Consider the following 17,643-nt stretch of genomic DNA (forward strand, 5'->3'; position numbering starts at 1 on the left):
ATAATGATGATGATAATACTACTACTACTACTACTACTACTAATAATAATAATAATAATAATAGTAATAGTAATAGTTAGTTCATCTGCAAGACTCAGGTCCCTTCTTTCAGACAAGACTCAGGTCCCTTCTTTCAGACAGGGTATCTGCTCATGTATTGGAGATCTTTCTGTCTAGCTACACAGCCTGACTGACTTGGTGGGATGTATATATGCTGAGGAAATACAATGCTAAAAATACTTTTCAATATCTCTGTAGCTACCAAAGATTCCAGGCTAGTTGTTCTCTGGGAGCCAAGACTACCCATCCTATGGGGACATTCCTGGCTCGGAGCAGTATTAGATGAGGTCCCACTTTGTGTGTGAACTAAGCTTAGTTGTGTCCATCAAATGCTTGACTGCCCTTCTTTTTCTGTGCTTCAACAGAAAACCTGACCATTGTTCACTCAGCTATGTATTATCACCTGTAGCTCTACCTTAGCTGTGCATTATCAATTGTAAATCTAATTTGAACGAACTAGTACCTGAAGTCTGGCCATAAAAAGACCTCTCTCCTCTTTCTTTTTATTCTCTTCTTGCAGGCTTCAGGGGCACAGATCATCTGGGAATGTATCCGTTGACCCGCGAATAAAACTAACACAAAGTCCTGCTGCGCCTCCCCAGCGGAGCAGTCTGAGGAAAGTAATCCGTGCTCTACCCAGGAGTCCAGTTCTCCCTCCAAGAAACCTCAGTGCTTCCCCCAAAAGCCAGTCCTTGTCCCGAAAAGAAAGCCCATCGCCATCCCGACAGCATAGGCCAGGGACCACTCTTCCGCGGGTCCAACCTCCTTCCACAGTTCCATCCAGAGTTCAGGCAGGGCTGCTGGGCGACACCCCTGTGTCACCAGGCATAATCAGAAAGGGACAAAGAGGAAAGGCTCAGACTCCAGCAACCAAAGGAAGACAGGTATCCCAGGAAGGCAAAGCGACTGCTAGATAATGATCTGCTGCTGTCAGCCACTTTGATCTATCAACCTACCATCTTGCCAGGCTGGAGAAACCTCTGCGTTATAGTATACACTCAAGTTGCCCGCAGCACAGCCTTACCTGTTGGAAATACAAGCAGCTAGCTGTACTTCAGCGCTTCCCTCGCCCACGTACCCACGCTGTCTCAATCCAGCTCCTCCCTGACCGAGACCTTCTTGGCCAGCTCATGCTTGCTTGCTATTGCCAGCCACCAAGCAATGACTCCAGCAGCCTGCCTAGTGCCTGGCCCTTCTTTCTCTCACACCATATTTTCATTTCCTCAGCCAGCAATACCACAAGAAACCTGACCAGGTTGGTAGGGGAGATGGCTTAGAACACAGCGTGGGCCAAAAGCAGTGGAGAGATTAAAGGGCTGCATCCCCCTGGAAGAGGAGTCTAGGGATGAACTTCTCGGTTGTCTGAATGACCCACCATCCCCATCCCTTTGCCCTGGCCTTTCCTGGCCCTTCTGATGTGTGACTCTGACATTTGCTGCCTGTCTACCCATCTGTTGTATTTGCTACCCTGACACAAACCAAACTCAGTGATTGTCTGCCCTCAGACACTAAGCAAGGAGAATGTGTGACTGAAACTGGTGCCCGGGGGGAGAGGAGGTGCGTTCCCTGGAATTGGTATCTGGAATAGCTTGGCTTAGCCAGCAGGCCTGATGAGGGTGTGGCAGGGGAGAGGAGCCTGTTAGGGAAAGGGATTTTTTCCCTGCAAGTAAGCAGCTGCTCTAATAAACAGTGGCATGGAGGGACATTTGTTCAGCCGTGGATTAACTACTCACGAGGCAATGGTGAAAGTGTTCTAGGGTAGACTCCTTCCTGGCAGAAATAGAGTCAGGTGCAGGCAAAATTACCTCTACGTCTCAAAATCTTACCTATGGAGACTGGTTCCAGCATGTAGGGTTCCCTCTAATTCCAAATGTAAAGCTCTGGGAATCAGATACTACTGCTCTCCTGCACAACTGGGTTTCCACCAGCAGTGGTGCTCTCTTGAGCATGTATGTGGCCTCAGGGACCTTTCCTTGGGCTTCCTGTGTTCAATTGCCTTGTGACGGTGGCATCTGCTTGCTTGGGAAAGACAGCAATGAACCTCTTGTTGGCTGTAGGTTGGGTGTGTGTGATGATTTTCTGGTATGCCTCAAAGAAGCTGATTAAAGGACTGGCACTTGCTGGTGCTCTGTGAATGTCTTGATGAGGTGGCTGGATCTGGTTGACTCGGGAAGGTCAGTTCCATGTATCCCCTTCCCATGCTCCGACCTAAGAAACAGAAGATGCGAATGTGCTGACAGAGCCAGGGAAGGGGAATTATACAAAGGCTACAAGCTTCAGGATCATGGACTGCATTAAAAAGTGAGCCATTGCAGTGGTACGGTAAAGTTTAAAAGGAGGAAGCACGCTGAGGTGCTAACATCTGCATGAGTCTAGAGCCAGCAGCATGAAGTGTTAAATGGGAGACCTGAGCAGAGGCATTCAGAGGGTGCTAGTTAATTCTGGGTATTCCCCCAACTCCCAGGAAAGGGATGGGAGCCTGGTCAACCCATTCAGTTATACTCGGACTTCAGCTGCTTATTTGACAGGTAGAAAGGATTGCTGGTGCTATTACTTGCTTCCTTGGGAGGAGGGTCTGCTGGTCATTCCTTTGGAATTAGAGGAGCAAATCTCTGGTAGCTATTTGTCAAAAGGTTCTTAAGATCAAGTTCACACCACTGGAGCGGGCATGTTTCAGCTGCTAAATGAAAAGATCAATCTCACTGTCGTGGCTTTCTTGTCAAGAAGCCTTGGAAACTGTAGTCTTGTGAGGGGGCTGATTGTGTGTCACAAGAATTCTAGTTAGATACAAATGGGTAGCCGTGTTGGTCAAGTAGCACAATAAAATCAGAGTCCAGTAGCACCTTTAAGACCAGCAAAGATTTATTTGAGTGCTTGCACTCGAAAGCTCACGCCCTGAATAAAACTTTGTTGGTCTTAAAGGTGCTACTTGACTCTGATTTTATTAAGAATTCTAGTTTTCAGACTTCCTGGAGATGGATGGGAATCAAAACAACTAAACCTGTTTAAAGCGTGTATACCAGTTTTCTGTGTGCATGTAGACAGAGCCACCGGATTGTGTTTGGGCAGCTGGATCTGCAGCACGTTTTCTAAGAGAGTTGTTGGAATTGGGTTTCAAGACTGATCACTTCACACCCTCACAGTATTCTCCCTTTCCTCCCTGTTTTTACACTGTATTTATATCCCAGAACTCCACATTCTGGGGTTCAAGCTCTCTCTCTGTACTGTGCATGAGATTCCCTTGGTTTTGCAGTGTTGCAGGCCACAAAGTCTACAAATGGGAGATTTTTTCATGGTCCACATCTTTGACTTTGTTCACGTCTTTTTAACCTTGGCAAAAATCAATGACACAACCACCAAAACCTTTCTTTCAGACTGCCGCTTCTTTTGAAAGTGGCTTTTCTTTCTTTTAGCATTCATGAATTTCTGTCCAAACTGTTTAATATTAAATTCTAATGGCTGTTTTCATAGGACAGACAGATGTCATGAAATAGTGGCTCGCTATAGCCTTTGGAACACATTCTAAATGTGGGTTGAGCCTGTCAGACTTACTAAATAATACCCATTCATAGTAATTCCCCCTAGAGAGGCAGATCAAGATTTGCATATAGTATGACACAGTAGTTGGTGCCCCAAGATTTTGAATCCACAGTAAGTTCTAAAGGTGCTATTAGGTAGATTGTGGTAGTTACTCTTCACTCACATGAAAAGTGGAGGAATGTTTTTGAGTTATATTATAAATATTCACATTACTTGAGAGCAAGTTCACAGTTATCCAAGAACTGTGGCAGGAATTTGGGAAATATGGCAGATGTTGTAGGAGGACTAGGAAGTGCAGAAGATGCAGGAAGACTATAAAAGAGAAAGTATTGAGTATATGCCATTGATATTGGTAGCCAAGTCACACCGGATGACACCAATGCCTGTCCTGTGTAGGTTGAGACAGGTTGAAATTTGGAAGGATAATGTAACATAATTGTGACAATTTTCTAAAGCCTTTCATAAGAAGTGACAGATCAGGAAATTCTCTGGTGTTGCATCAGGTTGCCCTCAATAGCTGGGTCTTGAGCCCTGTCCATTCCTGCTCTCTCCTCTTCTCCTTTCTGGCTTCCCAGTCTGGGATTAATGGTTTTGTATCTCTGATCTCTGTACAACAGTCTTGGTATCCCTCTATGCCAGGTAAACTATTAAACCCCTTACTTGAATAGATTCTTGTAACTACTACATTATCTTTTAGGCCAGTATCAATATTTCTGTAGGCCACTTGATCCCCAAAGGCATATCATGAACATCCTGGTGGCATCACTTCCCTATTGTTTTAACATCAGCTTTGTTTGTCCTTCCCGCATAACTCTGGAACTAGCATGGCCTGTTTCCTTCACAGCCAACTGGCATAATCCAGTTAGGGATACCAGTCCACCCACTGTAGCAGGAGGCCTCCTAGTATCTGGCCTTGCTGTCCACTGGTGCCTTGGGCGCTGATGGGATGAAATGGGCAAGGGGAAAGAAACAAATGCATAGAATTTTTGCAAAATGCTGGGTGTCCACCATGTCACCTGGTTTTTGCCAGAAGTTACTTGAGTGTGCAGGCATACCAGGTCCTGCCTCTCATTTCCTCCTGGGAGTTGCCAGCTCTGGCCTGGCACCCCTACAGCCAACAGACAGGTTAAAGAAATCACATACATAACAAAGACGCATAACAAAATAGTCTTCTGAGTGAATGTGCTCAGGTTGCAATGCAAACCTCTAATCATCACTGTACTCAACTTACTCCGAGTTTCATGTCTGTGGTTTAACGCTATATGTTACATGGAGTTTTCTGTGGCGTTTCTTCCCCTTTGATTTGGTTGGGAAACAGGAAGGGTAGACAGACGCTGCTGAACTTGTTTCTCTTTGGTGGTATTCTGTTCAAATCCCCATTCCCCAAGCTGCATGGGAAGAAGGAAGAAGAAGAAGAAGATTTGGTTCTTATATGCTGCTTTTCCCTACCCGAAGGAGGCTCAAAGCGGCTTACAGTTGCCTTCCCATTAAGGAATGTTATGTCAACATCATCACATGCTAAATTCTGCAATGGTCCACTCAGTGTTATCATTCTGCATGCCCTAATTAGTTCCCACACAAACCTTGAAATTTGATTCACATGGGAGTTGATAGCATGCTCCCATTTAATAAGACTTGTATGTTTATATGAATTCATTTATTAAATGGTTGCATTGACCCCTTTTGCAGTACATTGTGCCAGATTGCATGCTATCTGGGCTGAAATGAAGGAGTCCGGTAACCCAAATTCTGTACCAATAGATACTGCAACCTTCTTACATTATGCAAAGTAAGCATATTTACATGTTTTTCTTGTTTGTTTATTCTTGGTTAGTCACAGGGAGAACTAATGGACTCTCTGGGATATTGAAACTCATTAGAAATGTCCCTGAACTCTCCTCTGACAGATATTGCTTCAACGCCTTGAGGCGTTGCAGCCATAAGAACTAGAAGCTTATTTTTTAAACTCTCAGGAAATAGAATGTTGTGTTCAGTACTAAATCTTGTGGATTTTCTATACTTGTGCAGAATTTCAAACAGCATTCTGGTTTACAACCTTATATTACCTTTTTTTGGGGAGGGGGGTGAATGCCAGGCTGTCTGGATTGCTCTGTGACCAAGTACCATGTAATTCAAACCCTGGTATGGTCATTGGGGGCATGTTTGAAAGGCAACTGACACAGAACAATCTTCAGAAGGATCAGGAAATGCTTCCACATTAATTTTGGGGAGACTGTATCAAATCACAGGAGAGGCTGACAAATTCTTCAATGGGCTCCCAGCAAATAATTTGCTCTTTAACCACAGCTCTTCCCATTTGGATTAGAACTACCAGGAGAAAGAGTCAGCCAATTCCCTGTAAGTCATTCTTCTAGAATCAAACATTTGCCAGTATATTTCCCTCATTCAGGGAAATAGTGGCTCTAGGAAGCCATTTGAGGCCATAGAGAAGAATGTCTAGCTCAAAAACAATTCAGTCTCATATATATGGCATTTGTTTTTTGATCAAACTTTATTCTTATTTTTAATTTTTTAAAATTGTATTATTTGACTAGAAATAAAGCCCGCTGTTCTCACAAAACAGCGGGTGCTAGAACCGCGGAGCATTGGCGGCGGCCGGGAGAAGTCAAAGCGCCCCCCCCCCCACAGCAGAGCATTGGCGGCCGTCTCCGACATGGTGAGGCCGCTCCAGCGGCCGGGAGAAGGCAGAGCGCCCCCCTCCCACCCAGGAGCATGGCTGGTGCTTCTCCCGGCCGCAGGAGTGGCCTCACCGCGTCTATGACGTGGCGAGGCTGCTCCTGCGGCCGGGAGAAACAGGAGGAGGAGCACCCCGGCCAGAGGACTCACCGTGCGGGGTGCCAGTTCAGTCTGCATGGTGAGTCTCCGGCCGGGCGAAGCAGCCAATGGGGAGCCGTGCTTCGTGCGGCTCCCCATTGGCTGCTCGGGCCTGGATGGACACTTAGAGGGCCCTCTGAGTTTTTATCCCAGACAGGGCCTGCCCTAATTCCTCCCAGACAGTCCTTACCCTTTTATTTAATCTGCTCCGCAGGTGCGGTTTAAAGATTTTTACTCCGCCATTCCCCAGGGGGGCTCAGGGGGACTTACAATAAAAACAGAATACAAGATAAATAATATAATACAAGTTTAAAATTTAAAATCTGGATTTAGAATTCAGCTTGTCTAAATAAAACCACCATAGATGTCTTGTTTTATACATTTCTGCTGGGGGAGACATCCTGAGTGTAAACATGTTGCTTGCGGGGAGACTTTCAGGCAGGGAGGCCAGCATCTTCTCCATGGTAACTATGACTTTTGGAAGTCCATGGGACGTTTCATATCACTCTCTACAACTACTTTTCTTTCGTGTTTTTGTAGCTGCATAGGCAATTACTCCAGATTTGGGTATAATGATTGTTCACATAAATATATTTGCTAGTGACAGGGCTAGATTAGTCACTCAGCTACATTTTCTGTAAGCTAGAACCATGATGGTTCAACCTATAATATAGCGAGGAAAGGATGTGTGTCTTCTTAATACTGGGTTTTAAAAAATTCCAGTTTAGTTGTCCCATTCTGCCTCAATACACACCTAACCATAGTTGGCATGAACTATGTTGTCGCATAAACCAGTGGTCCCCAACCTTTTTATCACCAGGGACCGGTCAACGCTTGACAATATTACTGAGGCCCGGGGGGGGGGGTGTAGTCTTTTACCGAGGGACATCTCCGCCACTGCCTGAGCCCCTGCTCCGTTTGATTTCTCACCAGCTCCCCTGACTTCCTGCCACCCACTGGGGGACGCTGCCAGCAGCAGCTGTGCAGTGCCACGCTGAGGGGGAGCCCCAGCCATGGCAGCTGCTGGAGAGCACCAAAGGTGAGCCGGTGGCAGAGTGGCAGGGCAGCCCCTGAGGCAGTAGCCAGGGAGGAGGACGAGTAGGAGTCGTGGCCTGGTACCGACTGATCCACAGACCAGTACCGGTCCCGGTTCCCAGACCAGGGGTTGTGGACAGCTGGCAGGGGCTCATGGGAACTGTAGTCCATAGACATCTGGAGGGCCACAGTTTGACTACCCCTGGTTTACTCAGTGCAGATGTTATTCATAGCTAATGCAAATCAGGGTTTGCAGACTTCATTTTAGTCTGTGGCTAGAAGAAGCAAATGATAGTGAAGTGTTTCTACCCATGGCCCTTTTTGTAGGTTATATTTTTACCATTCCTGTCTCTTTGATTTTAGTGTAGCAGGCCCTGCAGAAACTTAGTAAAACCCTTGACTCATCTTTATGCTAGAAAAAGCTTCATAATGCTTAATATTCATGTGTCAGGGCTGCAGTTAGAGGCTCTAAAAAAGATTGGCTTACCCTGTTGCTAGACCCATAATTGCCATGTTTTCTGAATGCCATTGTTTTTTTAAATCTGAAACTTCATTCATTCCAATCCTATTAAGATGTCATTGTTAAAATTCAAATCCATTGCTCATTATCTTACATCTCCCACTACATTATCATTTTACTTATATTACATTCTGAAACATTCTTTAAGTAATTTTCCAAATTGATCCAAGTTTCATTGAAAGCCTCATTCTTCCCCCCCTTGAAATACCTTAATGTTCTTAGTTAACTTTTCCAAAATCATAAATTGCCTTATCTTATTTTGCCATTTATCTAATGAGATATTTTCTGCCAGTATTTTTTTACTGAGTGAGTGAAATAAGTTCCTTCTCTGTACAGATGCCTGTGTGTTGCTAGCAGAACAAAGCCATGGGGCAGCCTTATAATGATTAAATACAGAACTCACATTATTAAATTTGTTGCTGTGCACACAGCAGGGGCAGACGACCCGTCGGCTGAAGATGCGTAGACAGAAAGAAGCAGAACGAGTTCCTAGGTACAGTCTCGTTTTTGTATTACTTCATCAGTGATACTTTATCAATATCCTTAACACTATTTATATATATATTTGGGAAACAGCCTCCTGGGAGGAAACTGTCCGGGGCCCTGTCCATCCAGGTCCACCCTGGTTGGCCCTTCCCCTCCTGCTCCCACCCTCCCTCTTTGCCTGCTAGAAGCCTTGTGGCTGTGACCTCCATTGTCGCCCACGGGTAGAGAGGCTGTGACAGCCCTTTGCAGCCCACAGGTATGCTCCTGCTGGGAAGGAGCCAGGGGGGGGGGGAGAGTTTGCAGCCTCCCTGCAGGCTGCAAAACCCTGTCACTGCCGGCGGGGGAGCTTCCCACTCCCTTTAGCCTGCTTTGCGGGCCAAAGGGAGCCGCAGCCACCCTCTCATGCCCTCCTGCCTGCAGCCCCTTTCAAAGCCCATTTTTAAATAGGCTTTTATACTAGTTATTATATTTCTTTAAAGTTGGTTTCTACAAAGATTACTATCAAAATTAGTCTTCAGCAATCAACCTTTTATTTTAAGACATATATCTTATATATCCAAATTCTCTTTTATATTTAGTAGCTCTCAGAAATGGGTCTGCTAATATCAATGGTCCAACAAGGTATCTGTCCCCCAGGGTACCTTATAAGTGGCCCTCTACTTTTGACATGAAGAGCAGATTTTTTCAGAGTGCACATTTGTCCCCATATGCAATGAGTTGTTTTGCCACTAGGTGGGAATGGCAACCATTTAGTATATGGGAGAAGATAAAAAGGGGCATACAGTCCTCAACTGGGGCAGGGCTTAAACCGCCTTCCTGCCTCTGGTGACCCATTTGTTAAAAATCATGCCAGCTCCTGTCTGTATAGCTCTATTAGATGGGCTTCTGCAACTGTGTGCAGGTGCATGAATATTGCAGGAACTTCAGGCCATGGGATGCCCTTAGTTTTATGCCCTGAGTTGGTTATATTAGAGTGTGACTTAAAGTTGGGAAAATTTTAAATAGAAAGAGTGAGTTGCTAGAAAAGAATACATACACAGGCCGTGCAGAAAGCCTTGCCCAAAAACCCACTGAGGCCACAACCCAGGGTGTCTCCACAAGTCACAGTGTACTGCCTGTCTCCTCTACTGTCCTATTAGTTATTTATTTAGACCTCCAGGTGCCTCCTCCCAGCCTTGTGGGTTCTGTGATATACTTCTATGCAACTGGGGGGCAGGATGTGAATGCCATGGCAATGTGAGTTGATCACAGAAAAGCAGCACCTTTATTGCTGGGTCTGTGGACCAAGACAGACATGATGATGGGGACTCCCAGAACGAATGGCTCAACATTTCCTTCTGTAAATGTAGTAGGCCTGATTTAGAATATGACGATAGTGTGCGAGGGGAGTCTTTCTGCCATGTTGTTTTTCGACTTGGAACAGCCCTGTGGAGCTACTGTTTGCCTCACCAGGGGAAACATCCAGGTGCCCATATTCTGTTCCTGGAAGAATGGGGACCCTGACCAATTACAGGAAGACAATCCGCAGTGGGAAGGGGGAATAAATGAAAATTCCCATATTAGTCTAGAGCCAACCTATGGTATGGAAGCTCCCATTAAACTTGGGGGCTTTCTGTGTTCCATGCAGAGAAGAATCCTGGCCATTTGGGGAGGGGTGGATGGGTCAACATGACAATATGTGGTCATATCACCTGATTAATGTTTAACAAATGGTAAAAATATATTAAAAATTAACTTCCATCCATTTGGGAAACCCAGGGTTGCCAAGAAACCCCAAGGTTTGATGAAACCTTGGCTGAGAAAGCTGAGTCTATAAAGCAGTGGTTCTCAACTGCCCTAATGCTGCGGCCCCTACAGCAGGGGTGGCGGTGGTATACGCACACATGTGTGCATGGCCGTACGTGCACCACTGCCGCTCCTGCTCGCCTTGGCGCTGGCCTCTTCCAAGGCCTCCATGAGCTCCGAGGCTGTGTGGAGGAGGCCATGTGGCTGCTGCCGCTGCAGTCACTGCCAACCCCTGGGAAAGGGCTGAACAACCTCTTGAGGGGTCGTGACCCCCACAATGAGAACCACTGCTATAAAGAAAGGAACGGCAAAGACTGCTGTTGGTCTCACTTGCAAAAGAAGTCCAGGTTGCCAGAGTTCCTCTGTAGTTGAGGTTGGGGATACAGCTGATGGGATTTGCAAGGTTTTGTGGACTCTACCGGGTAGGGTTCCTACTGACAATCAGAGATAACAAAGGTCATAACGACTGACTTTCAGTACTGTTCCAGCTAATCCACAGGAAAAGGGCCAGAAAGATGCATACTAAATTGTTTGTCAGCACTGGAACATGGCCTCACCTAGACCATTATCGTGACAACCGTATTGGATACCCTGTGATTTTTGCCTAATGAAAGTAAGTACAGCTAATTTACATATAGGGCTGCTCTGCACTTCTGTCACATTACCACCAGTTGAAACATGACATCCTCACACCAACCTTGTAGTAGTGCTTTTTATGTGGTCCCAACACATGACACTGAGTTTCCATACTAGCAACATATTTTCGATGCAAGTTGCGTTTAAAGATCTGGAGGCCAGAACTGTATGAGGGATGATGCTAGTTATTACTGGAAGTTGGGGAGAAGTTGCCTTGAGGCGGTATTGTAATAATGGTAAAGGGTATACCTGATCAGTATTGTGGAATAGCAACCAAGAGGTGGTGTAAGCACATCTGTGAAAAAACATATCTGAATAGCAATGATTTCCCTGCCTTCTGGGAAGTAGGAAATTCTTCTGGGCAAGCTCTGTTTTTGGAATGAATGGCAGCTGCACATCAGTGGACACCACCCAGGAGAACTCCTTGCAGGTAGATACATCTTTCTCCTAATTAGATACATTTATCTCCTAACTACTAGGGAGTGGTTCTAGCAGTGCTTGAGGAAGTGAATTTGCAGGAACCCCCCCCCCCCCGCTTCTGCTGTAACCTACATTGCTTCCAGCGGTGTGTGTGTGTGGGGGGGACAAGTCAGCAAACCACTGTGAACATCATGATAGCATGACATGCAGTGTGGCTTCTGAAGTAGGAAGAGAACACCTGGAAAATATCTGTCCCCCAATTCTGGCTTGCAGAAATGTCTTCTACCATGGCTAGGATGCAGCATTTTTGTTTCTGAAGCATTAAGATAGATATTTGGTGGGGAGGGGAAAAGAAAATTTATAATCCACCATCCTCATAGGATCAGTATTATGTACAAACATGGCACACAAAGAGAAGAAAATCACATGCAGTTGAAGTGCCTTGTGATGTATAAGGTATATTAGGTACAAATATGGTACTCAAAGAGGAAATAAGTAGCATAGATACAGTAGAAGGGCCTTGTAACATATAAGGCAAAAGGATGGCTGTTGGGCTGAATAGGGAGGAAATTAGGGGGGGTGTGGGGGGGAGGGTGCCAGATCCCTTGGAGAGGAGGTGAATGTGAGGGGTGTTGCATTTACAGTGAGTTGGGGGAAGGGGCAGCAACAGTAGCTAGAGATTTCCTTTACACTGTGGCATAAAGAGTGATTTGTTTAAAACACAGAACATGAGTACAGGTCAGAGATCCCTTTCATAAGGCTTCTTCCCAGGAGTAGAGAGTAACTGAACATCAAAGCTTTTCCCTTTGTGGCACTGGGCTGATAATTTTGGAATACCCATACTATTAAACTTTTGCCCAGTCTCTTGGCACCTGAGGCTCAAACTATACGTTGCATGGGAGGGCTTCCATCGGATCACTCATTGTGTTTTTTAACCTTAAAAAGCACCTGGAAGAGGATTTAGGTTGGGGCCGTGTGCTGGGAAGGGATTTAAACCTTTGCAACATCCCATTTTCTCAACAGAAAAATCTTCCCAGAAACTACTAATACTGGAAGCTGGGTGGGGAAACTCAAGCACAGTAGGGAGAATATCTTTCTCTCTCCCCCCCCCCCCCCCCGCCGGGATGAACAGCTCTCCAGGAGGATCTTTGGGGAACATCTTAAATTCTATTGCTCAGGGCCACACTTACCGTTCAAGCCTCCCACTTGTAGCTGTTTCTTTTCTCATTCCATCTTGTTGTCCTTTCTGCAGAATTATCACAACAGAGTTACTTATGGGGTAGGAAGAGACAGAACCATTCCACACAGATTCTTTGTAGCAGGAGTGTGGCAAATTGAAATCGCTACAAAAATGCGGTTATGCACAACGTCGTAGACAATCTGCCACACTCCTGAAACCGATCTGCAAAAAGGGCTTCATTGTAGCGCTTTCAGGGAAATCCCAAAAAGTGGATTCACCCTCCGGAAAGCGCTACACTCTTGCAACCAATCTGCAACACTAGCGGAAAATTTCTGTGCGTTACCATTGTTGCGGTTTCAGTAAAGTCCCTCCCCCTGGTTCTCTCCTCTGATCTTCCGGCAAAGCGATCGCCATTTTTTTCTCTCGAAATGAGCGGAGATCAACGAACCGGCGAGCCTTCATTCACCCAGCAAGGCTTCCCCGGCTGCAGTCCCTCCCTAGAGCTGTTTTAAGTCACCAAGCACCACCCAGCCCCGTTTGCTGGTCTATTTTTCCTTTATTTTCCCCTTTATTTTCGGCCGAAAATCGCGGCCATGTGGGGGTGTGTGGAATTTTTTTTCACTCGGGGGGAGCGTGGCAACAATGAAACGGCAGCTCACACGCCACCTGCTAGCTAGATTGGTCTCTCCGTTGCAATGAATCAACGCAGATTCGTTGCAACGTGTTGGTTTTTTTTAAACCTGCCTTAAAGGGAAAGGGGCTTTTCGGGAGCATGATAACGGCCGCCCATTGGCTGCTCATTTGATTGACGGCCAGGGGCGGGACAAAGCTCGGCAAACATCGCTTCCTGGCTAGCGATTTTTGCTGAGACCGGAAACCTGTGGGAAACGATAGAAACGCAACTGGATTCCACTACAAAGGCAGGTATGCATAACGACGAATTCCACTAAAATGGCGTTTTTTCGTTCCAAAACCAATTTGCAACATAAGTCCTGGTGCGGAATGGCCCACAGTCTTCCCCCTCCACACACACACATCCCTGCTTGCTAGGGATGGCATGAAGGGTGACTGTCGACAGCAATGTTGCAAATACAGGGAAAAGCTGTAAAGGGGGGACACCCTAAATAAAACCAACCATTTATCAGTACAAATGATCTTGAAATACATTGTTTTGCAGTCTATTCTGGAGAGCCTTTAATCCTTGTCAACCTGTATTTTGCTTCTGAAATCTGGCTCCTCTGAGCTTGAGATCAATTAGCAAAACAGCCCTTGCCCTCTCCCACGCACAATTTTTTATGCAACTAGAATGGCCTCCATAGAGCTATCACTTTAAGCTCTTTCACTGTGCGAGAGTGATGGCTGTTGTGTGTGTGGGTGTGTGGGGGGTTACACATATTAATTTCTCATACCTGACCACAAGATTTCAACACAGTTCTTTTCTGTAGCATGAAAAGTAGCCTAGCCGTGGGTCAGATATGAGCATTATTTGTTTGTTTGTTTGTTTGTTTGTTTGTTTGTTTGTTTGTTTGTTTGTTTGTTTGTTTATTTATTTATTTATTTATTTATTTATTTATTTATTTATTTAAAAATGGCATGCCACATCTTCAGAGCTTTATTGGGGTGACTACCATACCAACAAATCAACATTTTTTTAAAGGCAGCTATTTATGTTTACTTGGAAACAGCCTAAAATAAGTTTAAAAAAAAAATCTGATTATCTCCCATAGGTTCACAATCTAAAGGAAAAGGAAAGGAACGTGGAGTGTGGAGGGGGTAAGAAGAGGAAGAACATAGTTTAAACCAAGCATTAGCATGCAGAAATAACTGTATGCTGTTTTTTTTAAAAACAAGAGGAAAGATGGATATTAAAATAGCTGAGAATTCCAAGAATATGTTCAAGCAAATGACCAAGAATGTAGTCAGCAGATCAAGTTCAGCATTAAGACTAAGAAGATAATCAAAGAGCAATACTGTGAACAACTAACAGTATTTCAAGATTACCTTTTCAGTTTAGTGCATTTTCACTGCTAGAAATATTCCCCCCCCCCCTTTATTTTTCCTTAGCAGATTTCTCTGGTGATGCAAAGTTACATTTTGTGGGTATTTTCTGTTGGGAATTAGAAGTCCGCAACCTTTTTGAGCCTGTTGGGGACCTTTGGAATTTTGCCTTTGTGACCAAGAGACCGTTAGGCAAGGAACAGTGGTTTGGGCGATACCATGAATTTAATCACTGATGAGGTCAGGAATTGTTTGAGACACACTTTCTGCTAAGCTTTTCTCCTCTTCAAGCCAAATCTGTTTTCAGAAAGACAGTAGACATGCATATCTAGGACTTCCCTGCTACGGTATTGTCCACTGGAATATCACTCATGTTGTGAATAAGGGGATATTACATTATCTCATACCTTGCCAATAATATGTAGACTGGATTGGAAAATGCCGAATGGTATGACGTTACGACTCAGATGGGTCCTATGTTTACTACCTATCTGTCTAGGGCATTTTTTCCTGCCCCTTGCCCACAGAGCTAAGAGCTGTATACATGATTCCCTTCCCAAAAATTCCCACACTAGAATTTAAGGAGGAAGAAGTGAGAATGAGACCCCAGGGTGTGGGGCTGTTTTAGGAGGCAGTGTCTGCCATAATGTCTACTTTGGCCTTTAGAAATGAGCACCAGAAATCTGTGTGTCTATTATGCACAAAGGAAACTGTAAATAAGCGACAGAGGTTCTGTATAATGTTGAGCAACTTCATTCCCACCTTTACACTAATGTCGGCTGTATTTGTGATTCTGCGATGCACTCTGGGACGCAAACATTTCAAACAGGAGTTCTCTGTCTCCATACGTTTTATGCTTGTAGCCAGGCAGGAAAGAGTTTGCTAACCTAGCTAGCAGAGTCTTTGTGGATCTAGAGGATTTTTTAAAACATCCAAGGGTTTTGTGGGAGGCCTAGTTTCTCTTGGAAGGTCCTCACCAAAGCCGATGCAAGGAGTTGGGGGGGGGGGTGCCCTTTTGCAACTGGGATTAGGCAGAGCTGCAGAATGGCTGCAAGATGTTCCACCATGAATGTCAATCAAAAGATGTAAGAGGGCATGAAAAACCCAGCTTGAGTGATGAATGGATAGGATTTGAGGTATGTAACCTGTAAAAGGCACTGAGCTGTATAATGTAACCTACATGGCTGATCACTTGGACTGAATTAGGAACTGAAATGGAGGTATCATTGCCTTGGTATTCAATGATAGGACTTATTCTTAAATTTGGAAATGGCCTAGCAAAGAGCAGCTGTATGTGAAGAAAGTCTCCCATTCAACCAAGAAGAATATTTTGGCTTGGGGACAGGATTTCTGCTACTTGGCCTAAAGCATTAGTAGGCACCAAGGTAAATCCTCTCTACATATCTTCTTCACATTCTCTAGGGAAGCAGCTGTAGAATGTTTTACACATTGCAACTAGAATGTACAACTGCAAACAAAGAAATAATTTTTAAAATCTGGTTTAAAATTGCATGGCAAATCTCTCAGCCATAACAGTCTGGCATGCATCACAGAAGAGCTGTCTGTGTACAGATCCACCTGGCATTTTCGTAACTCCGGATTATGATTTAATAAAAAAAGGATGTCATTTCTTGTTTGTATGAGAAGCAGCGGTCATTATTAGATTTGTTATTCAAAGGGAAATCTTGATCATGCCATTAAAAAGCTCGCCTACCTTTTCGTTGATGTGTCTTTTCCCATTTATTTAACAGACTGCTAACCATGATAATTTCCAAAGGTACAATATGAAGTGCTGAAAGTGGTGTGAACTTGAGGCCTCAAAGGATGGTGTGTGTGTGTGTGAAAGTCATATCATGGCAAGGAGTTCTGGAGTGGGTTCTACAGCCCAGAGAATGCACTTGAGGGTAAGTGATGCAGATCTGTTGCTGAAGCCCAGCAGGTCTGACTCTGTGTACTGCCTGGATGGGAAACTTGGCAGTCCTATGTAAGCTGGCTCTATGCTTGCAACTGCTTTATACCAAGTTAGAGCATTGGTCCATTTAGCTCAGCACTGTGTAACCTGACATCTTTAGAATCTCAGGCATCTTCAGAATCTCTGGGAACTTGTCCATATGCAAGGCACATGCCCTGCCACTAACTAAAGAGCCCTCCCTATTGTTATGCCCCTTCTTTTACAAAACATTTCCAAGCAGATGAGAGGCTGATGGTCTCACTGGCAGCCATGTGTTCTCCCCTGATTCCTGCTTTGGCCCCCAGACAAAAGAGACTATTGAACTTTTCTTCTTCTTTTAAAAAAAATCTAAGAATTTTTACTCTGCCTATTAGTCAATAAAAGAGTCTTGGGATAGTTTTCAGTCCAATAATATAGACAATATGTTAAAAGTGTCAAATGCCTTCACCTTAAAAACAAAAGAAAATCAGCATACAAAAAAGCATCTTGCAACAACAGTTCTTTAAAACCTAAGGTAGCCCCTAAAAAGCTGAAAACAGGCATATGAAAATGCAACTGACACTATGAAAACACTGTCCAAAGTTCAAATCAAAGGGCCAGCAGATATCTCATTTGCTGGGGATTCTTGAGGTGCACTGTGGTATGTTGGGATTTTTTTATTTGTTATTTTTTAATTATTTGTTTTTAAGCTCCCTTATATGGGCAGATCAATTCACCCCCCTCCCAAAGTGACCAATGATAGGCCTGGAGGGGGAGGACCCCCACCGTCTCTCCCGTGGCCAGGACGGAACCCCGAATGATATGGATCAAGCACTGAAATTTTATCCAAGTAAGCCAGGAACTGGTCCACCACAGCCCTTTCAACTACCTTTCCCAGAAACTCAAGATGCAAGACTAGGCAGTAGCTGGCTAGGTCCCACAGGTCCAGCAATGTTTTTTTCAGCAAGGGACAGACCACTGCCTTCTTCAGCACTCCTGGGAACTCCCCTGTGGACAGGGAAAGGTTGACTATCTCTCCCAGGGGGCCTCATATCCATTGGTCACTCATTTTGAGTCACCAAGATGGACAGGGATCAAGGGGACAAGTGGTCACCCTTACTGACCTCAGCAACTTGTCTACTTCAGTTCCTGAGAGCCGTCTGAAGCCATCAATTGTATCCCCCTGTGATGGCCTTTCCCTTTCTGTTCCCTCTAGTT

General features: G+C 44.9%; 1 protein-coding gene across 5 annotated transcripts in view; it reads left to right on the plus strand.

The window, feature by feature from the left end:
- Window positions 1-16,214, plus strand: part of TTBK1 (tau tubulin kinase 1) — a 131,554-nt gene extending 115,340 nt beyond the window's left edge. For all 5 annotated transcript variants that reach the window (XM_077336848.1, XM_077336839.1, XM_077336854.1 and 2 more), the window contains one exon: window positions 581-16,214. In XM_077336848.1, coding sequence (XP_077192963.1) covers window positions 581-977 — 397 coding nt within the window. In that variant the 3' untranslated portion in view covers window positions 978-16,214. The remainder of the gene's footprint in view (window positions 1-580) is intronic.
- The last annotated feature ends 1,429 nt before the right edge of the window (window positions 16,215-17,643 follow it).

This window comes from Paroedura picta, chromosome 1 (genome assembly GCF_049243985.1).
Source record: "Paroedura picta isolate Pp20150507F chromosome 1, Ppicta_v3.0, whole genome shotgun sequence".
Lineage (NCBI taxonomy): Eukaryota > Metazoa > Chordata > Lepidosauria > Squamata > Gekkonidae > Paroedura > Paroedura picta.